This window comes from Rhinopithecus roxellana, chromosome 21 (assembly GCF_007565055.1).
Source record: "Rhinopithecus roxellana isolate Shanxi Qingling chromosome 21, ASM756505v1, whole genome shotgun sequence".
Taxonomy (NCBI): domain Eukaryota; kingdom Metazoa; phylum Chordata; class Mammalia; order Primates; family Cercopithecidae; genus Rhinopithecus; species Rhinopithecus roxellana.
The window spans coordinates 49,016,527-49,042,022 of NC_044569.1; the positions used below are offsets into that span (position 1 = coordinate 49,016,527).

The 25,496-nt window shown below is 49.8% G+C and overlaps 2 protein-coding genes across 5 annotated transcripts in view; one reads left to right on the forward strand and one right to left on the reverse strand.

Moving 5' to 3' along the window:
- Positions 1-12,725, forward strand: part of SMAD7 (SMAD family member 7) — a 30,979-nt gene extending 18,254 nt beyond the window's left edge. For all 4 annotated transcript variants that reach the window (XM_030925886.1, XM_030925885.1, XM_030925887.1 and 1 more), the window contains exon 4: positions 10,655-12,725. In XM_030925886.1, the coding sequence (XP_030781746.1) occupies positions 10,655-11,193 (539 nt within the window). In that variant the 3' untranslated portion in view covers positions 11,194-12,725. The remainder of the gene's footprint in view (positions 1-10,654) is intronic.
- A 4,478-nt stretch (positions 12,726-17,203) lies between these two features.
- Positions 17,204-25,496, reverse strand: part of CTIF (cap binding complex dependent translation initiation factor) — a 394,322-nt gene continuing 386,029 nt past the window's right edge. The window contains exon 12 of the mRNA XM_030925884.1: positions 17,204-18,190. Coding sequence (XP_030781744.1) covers positions 18,104-18,190 — 87 coding nt within the window. The 3' untranslated portion in view covers positions 17,204-18,103. The remainder of the gene's footprint in view (positions 18,191-25,496) is intronic.

The window sequence follows — 25,496 nt, forward strand, 5'->3', positions numbered from 1 at the left end:
AGCGATGGCTTCGGAGCTGTGTGGAGTTCACTAATTGAATTACTCTTGCTCCTCCGTGGAGCCCCAGGAAGAAAAGGCAGGGAGCACTGCTTTTGCTGGGAGGTTTGATCAGAGCAGAAAGGGAAGATCTGGTCTCATCTCCAGTTTCATCTTGCAAAGTTGGGAGTTTCTTTCAGCCAGAAGACAACTCAGATAACCAGGCCAGCGACTGTGTGCTCATTTCAGTATAGCTTTCTTACGTTTTGATCTGTGACTGTCACTCAACAGGAACAAAAACAATAAGACGCCAAGATATGACTGTGCCGTTAGCAGATTGGCTGTCTGCATTTGCTGGGGTGGCTCACTCGGAGGTTAAATGATTGTCCCTGTCCCCTGTCCCACCTTCCAGTCACCTCATGACGCTGTTAAGTGTCTCCTTCCCCAACAGGCTAAGTGAGGGTCATCAAGAGCTGGGCCTGGGGACCTGGTCAGCCCCACTGCAGCCTCTGAGCCAGCCCTGCCCCACCCCCTCATGAATCAGTAACCAAGAGGGAAAATTAAAAACTTAGTTCTCAGTGTGATCTGAGTGCACCACACTGTTCTTACAAATAGATGGGCCCCATCTCCCGCTCAGTGGGGACACAATCAAAACCCCATTGGGGGACTGTTTCCTGGGGAAGAGCCCTGGATCGTGGGGCCTGCAAAGGTTCAAAAGCCTCCTCTTCCCCCCAGGGTGTCCGGGATGCCGTGGTCCCAGGAGGGGGCTGGGAGAGAATTACAATGGCGGGGCCAGCATCCTCCACCTTTCTGTCGCTAGACGCTGGCCTGCCCTCCTGGGTTGAGGCCGAGTGGCTTAGCCCCTGGCTGGCCACATGGCCTTGCAGGAGCCATTTCTGTGTTCTGGGCCTCAGTTTTCTCATCTGCAGAATAAGGGCTTGGGCTTGGCTGCCGAGTCCCTTCAGTGATCTGTGATCTTTGTCTCTTGGGTTTGAGGGGTGTGGGAATGGCCTCCCATTGATGAGATATCCCTATGGAAGCCAAAGATTGCTTCCATTCGAAAATAAAAACATTGCAGTTTTTCCTGTCTCTTGACTTGCAAACTCTTCCAAGTATGGGTGAAAACTGAAGACTGTCCAGAAAAATGCATGATATACTACAATTTGTATACATTTGCAGGGGGCCGCTATCTTTGCTGAAGCCCAGTCCCACCCATGGAATCCCCAATTCAGGAACTCTATGCTTACGAGGACTGGTTATGGGGGTGCAAAGGAGAGCATTAAGAGAGCCGAGGCCTTTTTTCTTTTCTTTTGGTAAAATATACATAAAATTTACCATATTAACAATTTTTAAGTGTATAGTTCTGTGGCATTAAGTACATTCATATTGTGCTGTTATCCCCACCGTCCACCTCCAGAACTTTCATCTTCCCTAACTGAAACTTTGTTCCCATGGAACACTAACTTCCCTTCTCCCCTCCCCCCAGCACTTGGCACCCACCATTTTCCTTCTGTCTATGAATTTGCCTCCTCCTCTAGGTACTTCATAGCATAGTGGAATCAGACAGTGTTTGTCCTTTTGTGATTGGCTTATTTAACCTAATGGCCTCAGGGTTCATCCATGCTGTAGGGTATGTCAGAATTTCCTTCTTTTTTAAGGCTGAATAATATTTTATTGTATGAATATCCCGTGTTTGGTTGATTTAGTGCTTGATGGACACTTGGCTTGCTTCTACCTTTTGGCTATTGTGAATAATGCTGCTGTGAACATGGATGTGCAAATTCCGTAGGAGTCCCTGCTTTCAGTTCTTCTGGGTGTATACCCAGAGGTGGAATTGCTAAATTACACTGTCATTCTGTGTTTAATTTTTTAAGGCATTGCCAACGGCAGAGCCTGCTTGACTTGTGTATCGGCACACACTGATCACATGGGGTGGGGGAGCCCTACCGACTGCGGGTGGGCTTGAGGGTGAATCTTGGGGCAGAGGGAGTGAGAAAGGGGGGAGGGGGCAGGCTGTCCCTGCACAGTGGGGGAGGGGCAGTGCTGGGCTGCTGCAGCCACCAGCCAGATTTGGAGCTCACATTTATGGGAGCCCATGTTTATGGGAGACCTGGAGGCTCTGAAAGGTGGGGCACCCAGCACAGAGCGTCTGGCCATGTATGTTGGACTCCAGGGCCTTGTGATAATAGCTTCTGGGTGGGGGACCCTTTCATTCTTCTTTTATTCCCTTGACCTCCTAACTGGAGGTTAGGAGTGGGAGGGCCCGCCAGAGGGAGTGGGGGCTCAGGTCTGGGAGGTCCTGGGTGCTTTAGGGGTGAAAGGGCTGGGATGGCTGAACAGTGAGTGTGTCCAAGCGGGAGAGATTAGATTACGGAGGCAGACAGAAGTAATGATTAACTTTTCCAGTCTGCACGCTGTCTCCAGGCTGTCGTACTGTTGTTTTTCCCTCTAAGTACAGTGCGGCCCTGGCCTGGCCAGGCCCTGGTATTGGGTTGTAAAGTAAGAGATGGAATGAGGGCTGGGAGTGCACAGGGAGTGGGGGCAGGGAGGGAGCTTGCCGGAGAGGAGGGATCTTTTCCATCGGATCCTGCATTGGAATTTATTGGCTGGAATGCAGTAAATGTTCAAAATGCCATCCCATCCAACAGTTTTCATAATTGTTATGGAACAAGGGGAGCCGGGGGAGGGGAGGAATGAAAAGGACTTTTGTTTCTCACTGTATTTTTCCATGTCTTCAGACAGTTTTCCTACCCTCTAGAAACTGGAGTGGAGTTGGACCTGTGGGGGATGCGGTGGGAGAGGGCAGGGTCTGTCTGCCTTTGGGTCCTGTGATACCTTCCAAGGACTAGGAGTCCTGGTACCCTGGGACTTTATTAAAACGAGGCCCACGGCAAAAGTAGCTTGGTTTCTTGCACGCACAGAGCCCCCACACCTGCAAAACCAGGGAAAAACTGTCCTGCCCTTCTAGGGGTTTTGTCCTTTTAGAAAATTGGCTTATGATGCAGTGGTTTGTATTAAGATTTTCATCATACTTTAACGTGTGTGTGTGTGAGAGAGAGAGAGAGAGAGAGAGAGAGAGAGAGAGAATCAGCATTCAGTGTCAGCTGCCCAGTTGGGAATCCAGATAGGGAATTTGGGGAATCTCCTGACACTCTCAGGGTGGCAGGTGGGTAGGTGGGTGAAGTAAGAGACTTGACTTGGATGTCTCTCTTGGACATGACAGACTTTCTGTTCCATGCTTGCCCCAGCCCTTGTGCCTTCCTGGGGGTGTCAGGGTCATGCCCAGAGGGAAGGCAGCTGATCAGACAATGCCATGCAGGGCTGAGGGCTTCTGTGCCTGCTAATATGTGAACCCCCTTTCTGAAGAGAGCTGCTCTGAGTTACTTGGGGAGTAACAGTGGGAACCTGGTTGGTGCACCATGGAGGGGAAGTATCTGGAAATTCGAACTTGAGAAATGATTCGGCTGCATGCACACTAAACAGCAGCCAGAGAGGCCCTTTACTGTCAATATTATGAATGGAGTTGGCTGGGTCTGGAGTCCCCACCCTTCCTCTGAGGCCTCTCTCAGAGGAGCCTGGGCAGAGCGGGCCTCCTCAGACAGCAGTGGCTGCAGGCAGCTGGGTACACGCTATAATTTGCATGGCTGAATGCTGGGGCACAGGAAGCCGCGTCAGCCTGGCTGGCGAGACAGACAAGAGCTTTTGATTTGTGTGGCTTTCCTCCCCTGCCCTGTGCCACCCTCAATTACATTCTCCATGGCAAGATAAACGCTCTTAGGAGCATTTATCCCCAGGTTGGGGGCTTCAGACTCAGATGTTTGGGGGTTTTGGGAGGTGGTGTGGGACCAGTTTGGGGAGCCAGGGAGTACATTTTAGTTCCAGGAATTGATCATTTAACATAATTTGTAAGGACACAGTCACTAATTAGTGTTCTAGACCAGCAGGATCTGCCAAATATGTAGACTTAGGAGAGGTGGCATTGAGGGCGGTGATGGGAGGAGAAACGTCAGGGAACCAAGCCTGGGCAGACAGTGGAAGGATGACTATGATAAAAGAGATCCTCTCCTGGGGGCTCACCGTCTCTTGAGGGTGATGAATAGTAAGACAGAGAAAAAACTCATTTCTGACTATTTGAAATTTAAAAAAAAAAGTTGGTTTAGAGATGGACACAGCAATGCCTGACTCAAACCTCCTTTCCCTTTTGATTTGATTTTGTTTTATTGTTGCAAATTAAATGCAAAAATGTACCCTGCTCCTCAAAGTGGTTTTCTTACTCTCTGGAAGGTTGTAAAAATAAATGGAACCAGTGTTGTTTCATACTGAGAATCAGAGTGCAGCCAGAGACCGTGAAGGCCAGAAGGGGGCCCATGGGGCCATCTTCCCTTGTCCCCTTGACATTATTTATGGACAGGTCAAACTGAGACCCTGAGACAGCAAGCCACTTCGCCAAGGTCACAGAGCAGCTTGCTGGCAAAATAGCCATTTCACCCCCTACTTCTTGCTGCAGGGGAGTTGCACCCCATGCTCAGCTCTAAAAGCTGGTACAGCATTTCCAAAGTGTGTTCTGAAGGACACTTTGGAGAGGAAGCGTGGGGCTTGGTGGCTTTAGAGGCCTGTGTCCACAGCTCAGACCAGGCAATATTCTGGGCTTGAATTATAGCTCTGCACAAGCCAGTGACTTGTGCTTCACCCCCACTACTCCCTTTTTTAAGAGACTGGTGATAGTATGCAGCCTCAGAGGGTGGTTGTCATGAGCCACTTAGAGAACACAGCCTATGCAAAGTAAATGCTTATTAAGTATAGGCATTGGCCCAGAACTGTCCTCCCAAGGGGTGTGGGGCAATGGAGATAATTGGGAAGACTGGTGGGCATTTTCTGAGCAGCTGGAGAACCCAGGAGCCTCAGAGATGAGACCAACGTGTGTGCAGCACTCTCCTCAACTGGCCTCAATCACTTTTGCATCAAATTGGTACAGCAACCTTATGAGGCTGGCCTTGGGAGAGCCCTGTTTTAGGGATGAGCTGAAGTTACCCCAAGGCTGCATGCAAGGTTGGTGTGTCTGACTCTGTAGCTGGTCAGCTCACCTCTGGGGTTGGCACAGGGGCAGGGGTTCTGCCATGGCTAGAAATCCCTGAGGGGTGGAAACGAAGCCTACTGGGCCCGGGAACCAGAGAGCTGCCTGGCCTTTGAAGGAGACCCTATGGCACCCCCTGCCCACCCCCAAGTCCAGCCATCTCACTTCACTAGAGATGTTGCAAAACATGAAAAAAAAAAAAACCATTGTTCTCAGGTCAACCTTCCACCAGCCAGGATTCAGCCTCTGATCTGTTTGGGGAAGGAGCGTGGGGTGGTGGAGATGGGTTGGGCCTCAGCATTTTCTGAGTAACTCAGAGTTTACCTGAAACATTTTGGTTTGTTTCCTCCATGAGGAACTCGCTCTAAACCCCAGCATTGTCTGCGTTTCCTGAGGAGTCTGAGGGAGCTGTGGGGTCCTATTTCCTCTTCTGGATGAGGCTGTAAGCATGGTGGATTAGAGACGGCCCCGGGTCTTAAAGTGAGCCCAGATGTCTCAGCAAGTTTTAAGGGTCTTTATTTGGTGGGGTTGTTGGGGGGGGATTTGCCTATTGAAAACAAGAGACCAGCAAGGGTCCTTGTGAATTATGATGATTTGGGGTGAGAATAGATGGGATGGATTGGCACTGGAGTCCCTTTTTATCTCAGGCTTGTCCCTGAAGAGGGCTTGTTGATATCAGAACAGTCAATTTCCTGACAGGGTTGGGAGCAGGGAATGGGTGCTGTTAACCTTTGAGATGTCTGATATGGAGGGAGAGACAGGATGAGGCAACCGTTGGCGGCGCCTGGGTCCTGAGGACGGAAGGACCCTGGACCTGGCGTTGGCGAGGCGTGGTGATGTTTGCGCTCCCAGGTTGCCAGGTGCAAGCTATGTCCACATTTCTGCCCTTCGTTTGCCCCTGATTGGCATAGGGAGGCCTGCAGGAGGCGGCCCCGCCTGCCCAGACGCTCTTCCTCCCCAACTTCTCCGTCCTCAGCCTTCGGCTATGCTGGACCATAGAGGAGGGGCTCATAAGCCCGTAGCCCTGTAGGACTTTGGCAGAGGAATATTACTTCATTATCCAAGTGCCTCACAGAGATGAGAGCTGGTGGAGACCCCTCCTCACCCACCTTTGACCCCAGCTCCCGGTACCCTGGCAATTGGACACATTTAACCATGGAGTGTCAGCTGATGGAGTTCATGTCTCTACTGGCTTTTTCCCCCAAGCTTGTCCTTGTTCCTAAATGGAATCTTGGGAACCCCCTCCCCACAAGCACCTCCTTTGTGTGTCTGGGCCCAGTCAGGCCCAGTATAGCCTCTCTTCCATGCCTGCCCGTGTTCTCAGAACCCCATGTCTGTTCTTGGAGCTGCTCTGCCTCTCTGCCCTCTGCCTTCAGGTGGAGACCAGAAATGGTATTGTTGAGGCACTGAACAAGGCCTTTCCTCCCTCCTCCCATTTTTCTTCTCCTGACGCCTTCAAGTTAAAAATTTAAGAAGGGGGCTGGGTGCAGTGGCTCACACCTGTAATCCCAGCACTTTGGGAGGCCAAGGCGGGTGGATCACGAGGTCAGGAGATGAGACCATCCTGGCTAACATGGTGAAACCTCATCTCTACTAAAAATACAAAAAATTAGCTGGGCGTGGTGGCGGGCGCCTGTAGTCCCAGCTACTCAGGAGGCTGAGGCAAGAGAATGGCGTGAACCTGGGAAGTGGAGCTGGCAGTGAGCCAAGATTGCACCACTGCACTCTAGCCTGGGCGACAGAGCAAGGGTCCATCTCAACAAAAAATTAAGAAGGGGAAAGTTCCTTGCTTAACCTAAAATGTGGCCTTGAGGCCCAGTCACCCTGTGCCATTGAGACCTGGGGTGTGAGGTTCATTCATGAGCCTCTGGTCTCCTGGAAGGGTCTGGTCTGTTCATTCATGAGCCGGGTAATTAAATAACTCTTTGTGAGAGTCAGGGAGCTCCTTGCTAAGTGGTCTTCCCCAATTGGAGCGCAAACAGAGGCTGAAGTCCTCTCCTTTCTCAACGCCCACCTCCCCCTTCCCTTTAAAGGGAGGATTTTATGCTTTAAGGGAAATGGGGAAGGTGGAGGTGGGGGAACACCTTAAAGGAATTTTAGACAGATTCAGCATTTTTCTGGTGTTGCTCCAAAAATTCCCTACACTGTAATAAAAAGAAAAAATTGTGAGCAGGCATCTGATTAGTGAGCTTTTTACAACACAGCTTTTCTTTTGGATGCTTTAAAATGAACACACACTGTTTTAAAACAAGCCCCTGTACAGTTTTCTGGGGAGGGGGAGAAGTTTGTGGAAAATACCGGAAAAGGTTATAAAGCTGAGGGAAATTAACAAAGGACTGTGAGTTTTGCCTTTGGAGGTTAAATATCAGGGAGAGAGGCCAAGGCTCTTCCTTAGTCCTTGTACTGATTGAACTTCCCAGCCCCTCGACACGTGGCCCGGGAAGTCCCTGGGAGCAAAGCGTCCACACAGACCTTTGTGGGGAGACTGTGCGGGCTGTGGGCCCGATTCAGGGAACTGTGTTTCTGTGAAGATGAAGCTGAGCATTTCCCAGAAATGAGCCCAAATGGCGGGGAATTCAGGGCAAAGAGGGGAATCTCTGTACTGGCAATGGGAGATGTCGTGCGGGGTCCCTAGAAGGTGTGATGTTCACACAAGGGTGTGTGTTCGAAGGGCCTTTGCTGTTGTCGAATGATTTTGCTGGAAAGCTTGTTTTTTGTGTGTGCTTAGAAATAGGCCGGGCAGGAGGAGACTGGAGCTGTCCTAACGGGAGGGCAGAGGCTGCTGGTGGGGGAGCTGGAGGGGACAGCGAGGGAGGAGCAAGCAGGAGTCCCTGCGGTGGGTTAGGGCAGCGAGTGGACTTCAGGGGCCTTGTTCAAACACAGCAGCATTCACGACCTCCACGCACTGCTGACAGCCACGCACTGCAGTTTTGCTGGGCTGGGCCATTAACCTCAGCAGAAAAAGGCTTTTTCCAGGGGGTGTCTGGCAGCAAATTGCTGGCTGGCTGCACAGATGAACCAGAAACCCACCTGACACTTCCCCCTCTGGCTACAGGCCTCAGGCTCCAGTCCCTGCCCAGCTTCCTCTGTCCCCAGAGGTCCCCGCCCTTGGCAGACAAGGCTCCCACCCCTTGTCTAGGTGGTTAACAGTCCTGGCATGGGGGCACCTCGATCTCAGGTCCATACTCCACTCACTCCCTTCCTCCTCCCCCTCCTCCTCCTGTTGGCTGGTGCCCGGTTTCATGGGTCCCGGCTGCATGAAACAAAGCATTGTGAGGCTCTGCTGAGGTCTCCCATCCTAGCTCCCTCCCACCTCCTTCCCAGCGACTCCCTGAGTCTTCCTTTCCAGGCCAGGTTTGTTGTCCTGAATTCGGAAAATGAGCTAAAGCTTCTTGTGTTTCAAAACACCCTCCTCCCCACCAAAAGGGTGGATGTCCTGTGCCTCCCAGAAGAGGGCTTTCTCCGCCGCTTCACACGTGATGCCAATATGTCCTTCCCTCCATGGGCGTTTGGGTCTTTGGTGTAGCCTTCAGAGCTGAGCTCCCTCAGCAAGAAAGTTCAAAGACTGCCAGCGCTCACAAGTTTATTAGCAGTTGATGGATACTTTGCAGAAACAAGTAAATGTCTGATGAGTCACCTTCTCCCTGTTCCTGTCTTGTTTTCCATATATTCCAGTACATATGTGCACACAGAAGCATACATAACACACACTCATACACACTGACATCATGGACACACTCTTGCACACGCACTGGACTTCCTAGATACGTGGGGGGCGGTGACCGGCCAGTTTTCTGGTGTTGATTTTCAGTGGGGTGGGGGTTGAGGGAAAGGAATGAGACCTCAGTGTCCCCTTTTTGTGGAGCTGTTGGGGCAGGCATTTGGGAAGGCCAGCTGGGGTTGTCTGTAGGGAACCGCCGCTCAGGGTGTGTGTGTGTGGCTGCCTCAGCAGGCTGCAGTGTGCACATTTGTACGGCCTTACTGATGGGCACCTCCATCCAACGTTGGCTGCTACTTTAAAAAAGAAAAAAACAACTGAGTGGAGCCAGTGGGTTCCCAGGTCCTAACACGCCTGAAAAATTGGAGCGAGTTGGTGTCCTGGGCTGCCCCAGTTACACAGCCTGCTGGGGCAGCAGGATGCAGCCCCATCCTCCGCCATCGACCCCCCGCAGGGTGCAACGCATCATCGTTGACTCTGAACCCAGTTACTCCAGAACACAAAGGCCACACCAAAACGCATCTCACACTCAACCCCTGCTTTGTGCCCCCCAGGCTCCCGAGAGGGAGGAGCTGGGGCTGCAGGGAGAGGGCAAGGGCTTGACCGACATGGGGCCCTTCCCCTCTGCTTTCCCCCCCTCTGCTGTCCCCATTTTTGTTAACAAATACAAGACTTCCGGTCTCCACCCTGCTGCCACAAACCACAGCGTTCCTGCAGTCTGGCTGGGCTGGGGAGATTTGTGGTCCCAAGTCTGAGGCCTGCCCGCTGGCTCCTGCTTAAGGAGGAGTCAGAATGCCCGCCGCCGGGGCTCCCTTTCCGTCCGTGTGACCCCCCTTTTAAAGTCCTCCAAGCGCCTGTTGAGGAAAATTACCTTACCAGAATCACCCCGGCCCCCTGGCTGCCTGTGGGAAGAGCCCTGTGTAGGGAAGCGGGGCGGGGCCTGCAGGGGAGGGATGAGGGCGGAGCAGGGCGCCCTGCAGGCTCTGGATGCTTCTGTGGAAGGAGGGGAGAGAGGGGGCACCCGTGGCGACGGGGGTGCCGGCAGAGAAGGGGAGAAGGGGAGAAGGGGAGAAGGGGAACACATCTATTTGAGACACAATCTTCTGTCTTGGCTGGAGGAAGCTCTGTTAAGGTAGCCCGGGTTAATACCGGTCTGCACGTTGTGATTTGGCATTTTGACATGAATTCACCCTTTGTGTACAGGGCTGCTGCTGACACACTGAGACTTGTTTTTCTATTAGGAATATAGATGTTTTTGTCCCAAGCCACTCTTATTTTTATTTTTACCAGATAAAGAGGTCCCTCATGACCACGGTACAGATTTGAGAGCTGGGTGACAGGCACCCAGAGACCGTCGCATAGGTGGCCCCAGAGTCTAGACACCTGGATTCTAGCTCTGGCTGTGTCATCCCTTGGTACTCCAGCAGCAGGCTGTCTGGGTCCTGGTTTTCTCATCAGGATGACAAGGGGCTGGAGGAGCTGGCCTTCAGGGTTCCATCCAGTTGAAAGATCTGTAACTCCAGTATGTTGCTGAGGCTTTTTGCGGCCCTAAAACTGGACCACCCAAGTTACTAAGGGTGCCTTTACATCTGTGCTCTGCAGAGAAGAGGCTTTGTTGGCCAGGTGGACACAGGTGCTGGTGTACTGGACTCCTGACGGGCAGGGGCCTGGAGAGAAGCAGCCCCCAGCACCTCCTATGCTTAAAGAAAGGCAGGGTCCTGGTCAAAGGACTGTAAGAGCCTGGGCAAGTCCAGGACTATCCTCACCGCCTCCTTCTTTCTGTCTCGTCCTGAGAGATGAGCTGGTGACCGGGGTGGGGGGTGTCTTCATTCTAGTAGTCATCAATGCCTGTCCCCACCAACCCTCTCTGCCATTGTGTTTTCTAGATTCCCAACTTCTTCTGGAGCCTGGGGATCGGTCACACTGGTGCGTGGTGGCATACTGGGAGGAGAAGACGAGAGTGGGGAGGCTCTACTGTGTCCAGGAGCCCTCTCTGGATATCTTCTATGATCTACCTCAGGGGAATGGCTTTTGCCTCGGACAGCTCAATTCGGACAACAAGAGTCAGCTGGTGCAGAAGGTGCGGAGCAAAATCGGCTGCGGCATCCAGCTGACGCGGGAGGTGGATGGCGTGTGGGTGTACAACCGCAGCAGTTACCCCATCTTCATCAAGTCCGCCACACTGGACAACCCGGACTCCAGGACGCTGTTGGTACACAAGGTGTTCCCCGGTTTCTCCATCAAGGCTTTCGACTACGAGAAGGCGTACAGCCTGCAGCGGCCCAATGACCACGAGTTTATGCAGCAGCCGTGGACGGGCTTTACCGTGCAGATCAGCTTTGTGAAGGGCTGGGGCCAGTGCTACACCCGCCAGTTCATCAGCAGCTGCCCGTGCTGGCTAGAGGTCATCTTCAACAGCCGGTAGCCGCGTGTGGAGGGGACAGAGCGTGAGCTGAGCAGGCCACACTTCAAACTACTTTGCTGCTAATATTTTCCTCCTGAGTGCTTGCTTTTCATGCAAACTCTTTGGTCGTTTTTTGTTTGTTGGTTGGTTGGTTGGTTGGTTTTCTTCTTCTCGTCCTCGTTTGTGTTCTGTTTTGTTTCGCTCTTTGAGAAATAGCTTATGAAAAGAATTGTTGGGGTTTTTTTGGAAGAGGGGGTGGGTATGATCGGCAGGACACCTTGATAGGAAGAGGGGAAGCAGAAATCCAAGCACCACCAAACGCAGCGTATGAAGGGGGACAGTCATCATTTCACTTGTCAGGAGTGTGTGTGTGTGTGTGTGTGTGTGTGTGTGAGGCTACGAGTGTATGCACGCGTGTGCAGGAGCGGCAAATGGGGAGACGACGTGCTTTGTTTTGTGTCTCTTACGAATGTCCCCAGCAGAGAGGTTTGCAGTCCCAAGCCGTGTCTCTCGTGCTCCTTGGACATGCTCAGTGGGGCAGAGGCAGTACCTGGGCAAGCTGGCGGCAGGGGTCCCAGCAGCTGCCAGGAGCACGGCTCTGTCCCCAGCCTAGGAAAGCCCCTGCCCCTCCTCTTCCTCATCAAGGACACGGCCTGTCCACAGGCTTCTGAGCAGCGAGCCTGCTAGTGGCTGAACCAGAACCAATTGTTTTCATCCCTGTCTTATTCCCCTCCCGTCAGCCCCTGCCATTGTAGGTCTTTCTTTTTTGGCCATCTGCTCCTGGATCTCCCTGAAATGGGCTTCCTAAGGGCTGCCGGGGCAGCCCCCTCACAGTATTGCTCACCCAATGCCCTCTCCCCTCAGCCTCTCCCCTGCCTGCCCTGGTGACATCAGGTTTTTCCCGGACTTAGAAAACCAGCTCAGCACTCCCTGCTCCCAGCCTGTGTGTTGAGCTCTGCTATTGGGCCAGCAAGCGGGGACGTCCCTGGGAGGACATGCTTAGCAGTCCCCTTCCCTCCAAGAAGGATTTGGTCCGTCATAACCCAAGGTACCATCCTAGGCTGACACCTAACTCTTCTTTCATTTCTTCTACAACTCATACACTCGTATGATACTTTGACACTGTTCTTAGCTCAATGAGCATGTTTAGACTTTAACATAAGCTATTTTTCTAACTACAAAGGTTTAAATGAACAAGAGAAGCATTCTCATTGGAAATTTAGCATTGTAGTGCTTTGAGAAAGGACTCCTGAAAAAAAACCCTGAGATTTATTAAAGAAAAAAATGTATTTTATGTTATATATAAATATATTATTACTTGTAAATATAAAGACGTTTTATAAGCATCATTATTTATGTATTGTGCAATGTGTATAAACAAGAAAAATAAAGAAAAGATGCACTTTGCTTTAATATAAATGCAAATAACAAATGCCAAATTAAAAAAGATAAACACAAAATTGGTGTTTTTTTCTATGGGTGTTATCACCTAGCTGAATGTTTTTCTAAAGGAGTTTATGTTCCATTAAACGATTTTTAAAATGTACACTTGATTTCATGTTGTCCTCCAACTCCTTGTTCTTCTGCTGCTTGGAGGGAGTGGGGAGGAGCATTCATCAAAATTCAGTTGAGTTGGCGTCTTCCCAGCCCAGTGCTTGGAGGAGGGGAGACATGGGCCACAAAACAGAGACATCTAGAACAACCCTGGTCTTCAAGAGTGCTGGAAAGACCTGCAGCTACCCAGACATCCCTCCTTGTGTCTTGAATTTGTAATGGGAGACAACCTGCAGGAGCCCGGTGGGTGATAATTCAAAGCCTGTAGAATTGAGGACAAGGAATTACATCTAGGGTGATGGGAAGGAGACCAGATTAGGGATGGATGGATGGATGGGGAAATTTAGCCCCAAGAACCCGGGTTCATCTGGTTCTTGCCAACTCTTCGCTTGGCGTTAAATACTGAGCCTAAGATACCTCTGCCAGACTGGATTCCAGGAAAAGTTTCCTGGAGGCTGAGGCCCTGGAGGGGTGATGAAGGTGGGGGTTGAATGTCAGTGGTGTTCAGAGGGACTAGGCCACTTCCTGGCTCCCTCCCAAATACTGTCCTGGGCCACAGAGGTCACAGAGTCCAAGTTCTACTCTGCAGTATCCTCCCTTGTCTGCTGGAACTTAAGCGACAGTTCACTAGTCCCCTTCCCCAGCCCAGCCCTGGTGGCACTTGCAGTCAAAATGCCTCTTCAGTGCTGTGTTTGCATCAGCCTGCCTTGGTTCGCTTCTGAGCCATGTTTTAGATTCGGGAAATCTTGCACAAGAGATGGTCTAAATTGGGTACGAAACTAACGGCCATGCAGGTGGCTGTGTAAGGGCTTTTGAACCTTATATCCAGGAAGGGGGGCCTTTTGAAGTGGGGGTTAAGATTTTGGATATCATAAGCCTGTACAATTTCATGAAAGCTTTTTGGAAGGCCAATGTAGGACAGCTAACTTTCTGTTTTGCCAAAAAATGACCCAAAGCGCTACAGCCTACTGGCGCCACCATTTCATTAAAAGGAATGACAATACAATTGTGTAGCAAGAAATATTAATACATGTTGATTGTTGATTTATGCTCCAGGGCGTTAATGCCAAGTAGTCATCCAGGCCAACTTGTTTACATGTGATGGGGAGCCCACTACCTCTCAAAGTAGCTTTTGCTTTTTGTTGTTGTTGTTGAGATGGAGTCTTGCCATGTTGCCCAGGCTGGAGTGCAGTGATCTTGGCTCACGCAGCCTCTGCCTCCCGGGTTCAGGCAATTCTGCTTCCTGAGCCTCCCGAGTAGCTGGGATTACAGGCGCCTGCCACCATACCTGGCTAATATTTTGTATTTTTAGTAGAGATGAGGTTTCGTCATGTTGGTCAGGCTGGTCTCAAACTCCTGACCTTAGGTGATCCACCCGCCTTGGCCTCCCAAAGTGTTGGGATTACAGGTGTGAGCCACCGTGCCTGGTCACTTTCTGCTTTTTATCATTGAACTGAGACTTGTTTCCATTGTAGTTCTGTAACCCAGAATAAGTGCAAAATCTCATCTCTAGAAAACGCCCAAGGAGGGTTCTAATTAACTCCAGGGTGATAGTGGCAGAGGAGGGGTGGGGAGGGAAGGTGCCACACTGGGGGCTGTCAAAGTCATTTTAGCTTGCTCTAAGTTGTGTTGGCATGCCGGGAAGCTCTTTAATAATAGTAGCTACCATCTATTGAATGCTTCACTAGGTGCCAGGCATAATGTCTAGGCATTTGAGGGAATTCTGATTTCATCTTCATTAGGACGCTGTGCAAAAATGGAGGCTTTGAGAGGTGAAATGACTTGCTCAAGGTCACACAGTAAGAGAGTAAGCGGTTAGGGAGATCAGGACTCCGGGCTGAGTGGTTCTTCCTGCTTGGTCCACACCCTGTTGAGATGTTCATTTGATAGGATCCTGTGTGACTCCAATCCCACAACTCCCTGAAATGGAGAGGAGGTGGGAGGGTGGTCCGCCACGTTTCCTCCTGGCCCTGCCACTTGTGCAAGTCCTCTGGATTTGGGAGGCAGAAGCTGTGGCATCTGGAGGAAGGAGAGGCTGGAACAGGGGTGGAGGTGTGTGGATTCTGGCTGCATGGCTGATTCTGGATGGTGGGGAAAGAGGTGTGCTTAGGAGGAGTCTGGCATTTGCTGGTTTCTGACACTTCCCTCTTTTTGCCGGCAAGCCCGTCACCCACAGTCATCTCCTGAGCACCTTCAATGTGCCCAGAACTGTGCCGCAGCGGGCACGGAGGTAACATGGACCTGGACGGTGCCTGTGAGTGATGCTGGGGGACAAGACGCCACACATGAGATGATCAGCAACAGTGCAGGCAGAAGAAAAGGCGAGGACCCAGGAGGAGGCCTGGTCTTGGGGCCACAGGTGCTTGCAGAGGAGGTGGGACTTTCAGCTCAGATGGCATTGAGATTAGCAGAGTAGGGGGAGAAGCTACCCCATTGGAAGGAAGTTTTCCTGCCTCTTGGTACTCCTTCCTTTCAGTTCACCCCTTAAATTTCAGGGTGTCTTCTAGAATTCGGTCTCAGGCTCTGCCCAGGTCATACCCTCTCCCTGGACGACAGCATCACTCTGGTGGTTCCGTCTCCCTCGGACCTGTAGATGCCTCAGTTGTCCCAACCAGAAACCTGGATTCCCCATCCTTGCCCCTGTCCCCCATAATAAAAAAACAAATTCCCTCTACCCTGTTTCATTCAATCAATAATTATAAAATGCAAATGTCTCTCTCAGCTTTCTCTTTTCTCCACCCCCACTAGCATGACTTAGTTCAGGGCCTGTTAGTTTTCCCTGGGTCTCCCTTACCTCTGGTCAAAGTAGCCCTTCAGCATCCACCTCTGCCAACCTCTCCCCTGAGCCCCCAGCCCTCCACACACAGCAACCTTTTGTTCCAGACATGCAGGGGGATGCACCGTGCTGCGGGCCTGCCACGCTCATGTGCTTCTGCAGCAAGTGCTTTGCGGCCACTTCAGTTACTATCCTCCTTATCCTTTGGGATGTGATGCAGGCAACACTTCCTCCAAGAGGCCTCCTTCCTTTAAAAAATTTCTGTCTGTCTGGGCGCAGTGGCTCACATCTGTAATCCCAGCACTTTGGGAGGCTGAGGCGGGCAGATCACCTGAGGTCAGGAGTTCGAGACCATCCTGGCCAACACGGTGAAACCCCCGCGTCTACTAAAAATACAAAATTAGCCCGGTGTGGTGGCCGGCGCCTGTAATCCCAGCTACTTGGGAGGCTGAAGCAGGAGAATCACTTGAAACTGGGAGGCAGAGATTGTGGTGAGCTAAGATTGCACAATTGCACTCCAGCCTGGGCGACAAGAGTGAAACTCTGTCTCAAAAAAAAAAAAATTTTTGTCCTGAAGAGTGATCAATAGTGTCAGATTCTCTCTCCTGCTGAACTATAAGCTCTTGGCACCCTGGGGTCCCAACTGGAGTCTCAGTTAGGATCCACTGCCCTGACAATTCCTGGTGTGGTGCTCAGACAGGACTTGTCTCATGAACGAGGCATATCTGTGGGCTTAGCTTTGGCGGGAATAATGGTCATCATCATCATCATCAAGAGGCAATGCTGAGTATGTCCTGACTCTGCTAGGCAGTGTTCTAAGCACTTTTCACTGGGATTGTCCCATATGATCCTCACAGCCACTCTGCGAGTGAATACCGTGATCATCACTCCCATTCTACAGATAAGTAGGTTCAAAGAATTGCCCACAGTCTCCCAGCTGTTAAGTGATAGCATCAGATTTCATCACTTCTGTGTTATCTAATCTCTCTGGGCAGGCCTGGCTCAAGGCGTTGGGTATATGTTTTTTCTAAAACAAGTTCTGGTTTGGAAGGACCAAGCTGATCTGACTGCTGAGCAACAGAAACACCACCTGTCATTTGTACGTGTCAGTGCACACCAAGAGTCATGCTGCCTGTGCCCCCACGCCGCAGAGGATGTGGGCAGGCCTTCCCCGATTCAGGAAGGGCCCGACCCTCCAGTGGGTGAGTGATTTGCCCAGGACCACCTATGCACAGCCTGTGATGGAAGCTGGATTTGCACCCAAACCTACAGCAAGCAACGACTTCTCACTGGGTCTATTAAGCTCCCAGCACTCAGGGGCCTGCAAAGGACCTGTGTGTCAGCTCAGCTGGTGTGCCCTCAATGAGCAACTCCTGACTGTCCCTGAGGGTGTGCTGGGGGCAGGTGGGGTGGGAGCCTGATGTGAAATAGGATGTGGTTCACAGTCACGGGTTTGGAGGTCAGACAGATGTGGGTTTGAGCACTCACTTGGGCAAGTCACAACCTCTCCAAACCTCAATTTCCAAAGCATAAAGTGTGTATTATACTTTCGTGAGGCTAAAATAGGGATTGGGGAGAAAATTCATGTGAAGAGCTGACTATATGCTAATTAGGTTGAACCACGTGGGACTGCTAATATCTGATCATGTTGACCTACACTAAGGGCAATTTCAGATACTTTATTAGATAGTCAATCCAAGGAAACCAGCCGTGATCAGGGGGCCCCACCCTTCTTTCATCCCGCAGCTGCAGTCAGAGGCCGGTGGTGCCCTTTGGGTGTTGGATTTTGCAGCAAGTGAGGGAAGACAGTCGGAAAGCCAGTCCATGGATAGTAGAGGGGTGGCCAATATTGAAGCGATTCCTTCCTGCTCAGAATGTCATCCAACCGCTGAGCCCAGGCCAGGGCAGGAAGCAAAGACCAGCAGCAGCCAGGGCTGCAGGGTTGGGGTGCCTCAGGAGGAGGGGTGCATGGGCCCAGGCTGCCACCCTTGGAGCCAGGAGCAGCCTGCATAGTCCCTGGTTTCCTGGCGGCTCTCAAGCAGGAGGCCTGAGCTGCTAACTCAGCAGTTTTCCCCCAGCCAGAAGCACCCCGCTCTCTTTCTGAAAGTAATGATTTTCTAAAAATGGATTCCCTCCCCTCCCCCATCTGCAATTAATCTACCCAACACAAAGTGGCCGCTGGAGGAGGACTCTGGTGAGTTGGGACTAGTGCAAGTGCTTTGATTAATTCAGGGACAATTTCCTAGCTGGGCTGGGGGTGAGAGGCTGGGCAGAGGCACGCTGCCTGGGTTGGGGCTGGTCCACTGCAGGGTCCATTTAAACAGCCGTGAGAGCCGCGGAGTACTGGGAGAGCTGGGAGCCTCTTCCTAGGGAATCTGTGCTCTCCTTCCTGGGAATTTGAGAGGCAGAGTCTGCCACGGACATGTGACCAGGTGCCAGGGGAAGCTCTTGCTAAGCCTGGAGCTGCCATTTTAGTGGAAGCTTAGGGGGAGAAGGAATACAATTGTTTCTACCATAAGCCCTTATATCTTACGTAGTAGAATGCAAACTTGACCTGAATTGTTGCGAAAAATCAAGACACTTCAAGGACACGTGGTTGCTTTAAGTGGTGGCTCCAGGTCGTGGCAGTTTCTCTTCTGCCGTGGGCACTTTGGTGGAAAAGGGTAAGATCAGTGAGACACAGAAGCCCTGGGGACAGAAATAAAGTGTGTATATTAGGACTGCTTTGAACCTTAAAGAAAATAGAGATGTGTCACAGACAACTATATTGAATCCATTCTCTGCAGTGCAGACAGCCCTTTCATACACGTTCCTCTAATGATTCTGGATGGGAGCTCTGACTACCCCCATTTTAGAAGAAACTGAGGCTAAAAGAGATGAGCGATTTACACAAGTCACCCAGCCAAGAGGTGGCCAAGCAGTTTTCCTTAAGCCTAACCCAGGGCTCTTTTATCCAAAGCCTGGTGCTCACCGCTCTGTCCCATGCCCATTTCAAACTCCAGGTCTTGCACTCAGCCTGCCCAGATCCCAGCAATAATGAGTGACCTGGGGTCGAGACATTTTATTCCCAGGGAATACTTATGCACTTCCCTCATTTCCCAGCCTCCCTTGCAGTTTGTTTGGGACCGTGTGACCAGTTCTGGCCAATGGGCTATGAGAAGTGCCATGCATCACTTCCAAGCTAAAGCACTGAGAAACTGGTGCAGGGTCACCCAGCTCTCTCTCTCCCTCTGCCACAGGGACCTGGAAGGTATGTTTTAGGATGATGGAGACAGAGATGGAAACCGCTTGGATCCTGAATTGCTGCTCCAGAGAGCCCCTGGGTCTGCTGCAGGCTTTGTTTGAATGTGGAACTTTTTCTTTGTGGCTGAGATTTGGAGGTTTGCCTATCCAGATGATTATGTGACCTGTGCCCCACACTCAGTCCCTTGCAGAATCTGGCTTGCTTCTTTCCTTTATGGAGCTGGGTCTTGTATCTCCAGCATCTGGAAGCTCCTTGAGGTCAGGCACCAGCCCAGCCCTCTTGCTTACTTGAATCCTTTCATAGTACAAAGCCCAGCACTGGGCTCATAGTAGGTGATGAGTAAATATCTGCTGTAATTGGCATGAAGTGCCTCTCCAGTGGTGCCCCATGAGGGACTGCCACTGGGTGTCCTCCAAGGGCACAGTCTCCCACCTGGTCCAGGGCTCCTCTCTGATGAAACCCTGCCTTTGCCTGCTCCTCAGCTACATCGTCTTTGAAGCAGCTCTTCACCTTCTCTTCAACCTCATCTCCTCAGGATACAGCTCCAGCCAGGCCAGGGGCCACTTCAACCTGGCCAAAACCAGTACCCTCTGGGCAAAGAGAGAGAGGCTCAGAGCAGAGCTCCAGCTCCACTGAACACTCCAGCTACTCTCGCCTATCCTGCTTGAATTTTCTTCATATTGGTGGTTGACACTATACTTACTGTACTGTATACACGTTTGCCTTTTTTTTTTTTTTTAAGACAGAGTTTTGCTCTTGTTGCCCAGGCTGGAGTGCAATGGCATGATCTCAGCTCACCACAACCTCTGCCTCCCAGGTTCAAGTGATTCTTCTGCCTCAGCCTCCCAAGTAGCTGGGACTACAGGCATACACCACCATGCCTGGCTAATTTTGTATTTTTAGTAGACACAGGGTTTCACCAGGTTGGCCAGGCTGGTCTTGATCTCTTGACCTCGTGATCCGCCTGCCTTGGCCTCCCAAAGTGCTGGGATTACAGGCGTGAGCCACTGCACCTGGCCTATGTTTGATATTTTATTATACATCTGTTGGCTTGACTGTTGTCAGAGGCGCCTAGCAGAGTGTGAGTTCTGTGATAGCAGGGACTTAGCTCTGGTCACTGCCATTACCCCAGAATCTAGAACAATGCCCAGCACATAGAAGGGATAGAAGGCACTCAACTGATATTGGTTGGATCAATGTTGAATGACTATTTAACTTTTCAACTAAAATATATGAATTTAATTTCCAGGTGAATTCCTTTTTTTTCTTTTTTATTTTTTTTAGAGACAGGGTCTCTGTTGCTCAGGCTATAGTGCAGTGGCATGATCATAGCCTTGAACTCCTGGGCTCAAATGATCCTCCTGCCCTCAGCCCCCCAAATAGCTGGAACTACAGGTGAGTGCCACCCTGCTTGGCTAATTTTTTATTTTTTTTGTTGAGACGGAGATTCGCTATGTTGCCCAGGCTGGTTTCCAACTGTTGGTCTCTAGTGATCCTCCTGTCTTGCTGGGATTATAAGAATGAGCCACCGCGCCTGGCCACATTCCCTTTTCTCCAAGAAAAGTGGGTATGGGGCCAGGCGCGGTGGCTCATGCCTGTGATCCTAGCACTTTGGGAGGCTGAGGCGGGCGGATTGCCTGAGCTCAGGAGTTCGCAACCAGCCTAGGCAACACGGTGAAACTCCGTCTCTATTAACAATTAGCCAGGTGTGGCAGCAGGCACCTGTAGTCCCAACTATTCGGGAAGCTGAGGCAGGAGAATTGCTTGAACCCGGGAGGCAGAAGCTGCAGTGAGCCAAGATTATACCACTGCACTCCAGCTTAGGTGACAGAGTGAGACTCCATCTCCAAAAAAAAAATAAAGAAAAGAAAAGTGGGTATGTATTACTTTATAACACTTGTGAAAATAAAAAACATGTTGTTATACTGTTTTCTCCCAAAAGGTGAATGCAAAACTTTACTTCTTGGGGTAGTGGTGATAGTGACAACTACGACCACAATAATAATAACAAAAACCTGCCAGGCACTCTCTGTAAGGTACATTTTTTTTTTTTTTTTTTTTGGCGATGGAGTTTCACTCTTGTCGCCCAGGCTGGAGTGCAGTGGCATGATCTCGACTCACTGCAACCTCCGCCTCCCAGACTCAAGCAATTCTCGTACCTCAGGCTCCCAAGTAGCTGAGATGACAGGCGTAAGCCACCATGCCTGGCCTACGTTCTGTTGTCTTTAGGGTAAGTGCTCTCATTAGCTCATTTTACAGGTGAAGACTTGCAGGCCCAGCAAGAGACTCACTATGAGAGCACAGTGGAACCGAAGCCTAGGTCTGTCTAACTCCACAGCCCTTGCTCTGAGCCCTGGGTCCCCAGGGGAGGCTAGAGACAGCAGCAGCCTTGAAAGAGTAGTTTTCCCAGCGTCTGTTCCTCAAGGTCGAGACAGAAACACACTAAGGGCTGATCCCACTGAGGCAGTTTGAGACTCTGGGGGTCTCTCTGCAGGAAGAGCTTGCTCCTTGGCCTCTGTCCTGTCCAATCTGGGGGTGTGATATTCACTCTGTATGGGCGTTGTGTCATCAGCACCAAATCTAATGACACACTGCACCCAGGGAAATTACAGTGCCCAGGAGACTTGCCCAGAGGCCCTGCCCGGGGTAATTCCAGAGCAGGAGCGCATGCTGGGAAATAACAACACAGAGTCTAGCTGCCAGCCTTAGGTAATGGAATGGTGAGTGATGGTAATGGGGCGTGGAGCGTGGAAGATTTTATTTTACTTATACAGATATTTTTCTTGAATTTTAAAAATATTGAAAAATGGTATCAAAAGTAAAAATTAGCCCTAACCTCATCATTTAAATTATGCCCTCCAACTTCATTCCCCAGAGGTGAGTATGCTGGAGACTTTGATATGTCCCCTTTCTGAATTGGCCTCTGCCTCTACATATGCACATATACAATTCTCACCAGTGGAGTCACATTCTACATATTGGCCTGCGCCCTGCTTATGTCACTTAATGATACATCACAGACATTTTTGGAGATCATTCATTTTCATAGTTGTTTATTAGTGGAGCAGAATTTAAAAGATGCTAGTGTTCATTTGAAGGTATGCCACTTAGTGCTGAATGGGAGTGAGGGCGTGGTGCAACAGGAACTCTCGTGTGATGATGCTGGGGGTATAAACTGGTAAACTTTTTGGCAGTATCTACCAAAGCTAAAGAGAATCATACCTGCATCAGAAATGCACACATATATTCACTAAAAGACATGTACAAGAATATTTGCAGCAGGCCGAGTACAGTGGCTCACACCTGTAATCCCAGCACTTTGGGAGGCTGAGGCAGCAGATCACTTGAGTTCAGGAGTTTGAGACCAGCCTGGCCAACATGGTGAAACCCCACTTCTACTTAAAAAAATGCAAAAATTAGTCTGGCATGTTGGCACACGCCTGTAATCCATTATTTGGGAGGCTGAGGCAGGAGAATCGCTTGAACTTGGGAGGCGAAGGTTGCAGTGAGGTGAGATGACACCTTTGCCCTCCAGCCTGGGTGACACAGTGAGACTCTGCCTCAAAATAAAAATAAAAAAAAGAGAATATGAACAGACCAATAGGCATATACGAAGATGGCCGAATAGGAACAGCTCCAATCTCCAGCTCCCAGCACGAGCGACACAGAAGACAGGTGATTTCTGCATTTTCAACTGAGGTACTGGGTTCATCTCACTAGGGAGTGCCGGACAATCAGTGCTGGTCAGCTGCCGCAGCCTGACCAGTGAGAGCTGAAGCAGGGCGAGGCATCGCCTCACCTGGGAAGCGCAAGGGGGAAAGGAATCCCTTTTCCTAGCCAGGGGAACTGAGACACAAAACACCTGGAAAATCGGGTAACTCCCACCCCAAAACTGCACTTTACCAAGGGTCTTAGCAAACGGGCACACCAGGAGATTATATCCCATACCTGGCCGGGAGGGTCCCATGCCCATGGAGCCTCCCTCATTGCTAGCACAGCAGTCTGCGATCTAACAGCAAGGCAGCAGTGAGGCTGGGGAAGGGGTGCCCACTATTGCTGAGGCTTAAGTAGGTAAACAAAGCCACTGGGAAGCTCGAACTGGGTGGAGCCCACAGCAGCTCAAGGAGGCCTGCCTGTCTCTGTAGACTCCACTTCTGGGGACAGGGCACAGCTAAACAACAACAACAAACAAAGAACAACAACAAAAAGCAGCAGAAACCTCTGCAGATGCAAACGACTCTGTCTGACAGCTTTGAAGAGAGCAGTGGATCTCCCAACACGGAGGTTGAGATCTGAGAACGGACAGACTGCCTGCTCAAGTGGGTCCCTGACCCCTGAGTAGCCTAACTGGGAGACATCCCCCACTAGGGGCAGTCTGACACCCCACACCTCACACAGTGGAGTACACCCCTGAGAGGAAGCTTCCAAAGCAAGAATCAGACAGATACACTCTCTGTTCAGCAATATTCTATCTTCTGCAACCTCTGCTGCTGACACCTAGGCAAACAGGGTCTAGAGTGGGCCTCAAGCAATCTCCAACAGACCTACAGCTGAGGGTCCTGACTGTTAGAAGGAAAACTAACAAACAGGAAGGACATCCACACCAAAACCCCATCAGTATGTCACCATCATCAAAGACCAGAGGCAGATAAAACCACAAAGATGGGGAAAAAGCAGGGCAGAAAAGCTGGAAATTCAAAAAATAAGAGCACATCTCCCCCTCCAAAGGAACGCAGCTCATCACCAGCAATGGATCAAAGCTAGAAGGAGAATGACTTTGACGAGATGAGAGAAGATGGCTTCAGTCCATCAAACTTCTCAGAGCTAAAGGAGGAATTACGTACCCAGCGCAAAGAAACTAAAAATCTTGAAAAAAGAGTGGAAGAATTGATAACTAGAATAATTAATGCAGAGAAGGCCATAAATGAATTGACAGAGATGAAAACCATGACACGAGAAATATGTGACAAATGCACAAGCTTCAGTAACCGACTCGATCAACTGGAAGAAAGAGTATCAGCGATTGAGGATCAAATGAGTGAAATGAAGCGAGAAGAGAAACCTAAAGAAAAAAGAAGAAAAAGAAATGAACAAAGCCTGCAAGAAGTATGGGATTATGTAAAAAGACCAAATCTACATCTGAAAGTGAGGGGGAAAATGGAACCAAGTTAGAAAACACTCTGCAGGATATCATCCAGGAGAACTTCCCCAACCTAGTAAGGCAGGCCAACATTCAAATTCAGGAAATACAGAGAATGTCACAAAGATACTCCTCGAGAAGAGCAACTCCAAGACACATAATTGTCAGACTCACCAAAGTTGAAATGAAGGAAAAAATGTTAAGGGCAGCCAGAGAGAAAGGTCGGGTTACCTACAAAGGGAAGCCCATCAGACTAACAGCAGATCTCTCAGCAGAAACTCTCCAAGCCAGAAGAGAGTAGGGGCCAATATTCAACATTCTTAAAGAAAAGAATTTTCAACCCAGAATTTCATGTCCAGCCAAACTAAGTTTCATAAGTGAAGGAGAAATAAAAGCCTTTACAAATAAGCAAATGCTTAGAGATTTTATCACCACCAGGCCTGCCTTACAAGAGACCCTGAAGGAAGCACTAAACATGGAAAGGAAAAACCAGTACCAGCCATTGCAAAACCATGCCAAAATGTAAAATCCATCAAGGCTAGGAAGAAACTGCATCAACTAACGAGCAAAATAACCAGTTAATATCATAATGGCAGGATCAAGTTCACACATAACAATATTAACCTTAAATGTAAATGGACTAAATGGTCCAATTAAAATACACAGACTGGCAAACTGGATAAAGATTCAAGACCCATCAGTTTGCTGTATTCAGGAGACCCATCTCACATGCAGAGACATACATAGGCTCAAAATAAAGGGATGGAGGAAGATCTACCAAGCAAACGCAGAACAAAAAAAAGCAGGGGTTGCAATACTAGTCTCTGATAAAACAGACTTCAAACCATCAAAGATCAAAAGAGACAAAGAAGGCCATTACATAATGGTAAAGGGATCAATTCAACAGGAAGAGCTAACTATCCTAAATATATATGCACCCAATACAGGAGCACCCAGATTCATAAAGCAAGTCCTTAGAGTCTTACAAAGAGACTTAGACTCCCATACAATAATAATGGGAGACTTCAACACCCCACTGTCAACATTAGACAGATCAACGAGACAGAAAGTTAACAAGGATATCCAGGAATTGAACTCATCTCTGCAGCAAGCAGAACTAATAGACATCTATAGAACTCTCCACCCCAAATCAACAGAACATACATTCTTCTCAGCAGCACATCACACTTATTCCAAAATTGACCACATAATTGGAAGTAAAGCACTCCTCAGCAAATGTACAAGAACAGAAATTATAACAAACTGTCTCTCAGACCACAGTGCAATCAAACTAGAACTCAGGACTAAGAAACTCAATCAAAACCGCTCAACTACATGGAAACTGAATAACCTGCTCCTGAATGACTACTGGGTACATAATGAAATGAAGGCAGAAGTAAAGATGTTCTTTGAAACCAATGAGAACAAAGATACAACATGCCAGAATCTCTGGGACACATTTAAAGCAGTGTGTAGAGGGAAATTTATAGCACTAAATGCCCACAAGAGAAAGCTGGAAAGATCTAAAATTGACACTCTAACGTCACAATTAAAAGAACTAGAGAAGCAAGAGCAAACACATTCAAAAGCTAGCAGAAGGCAAGAAATAA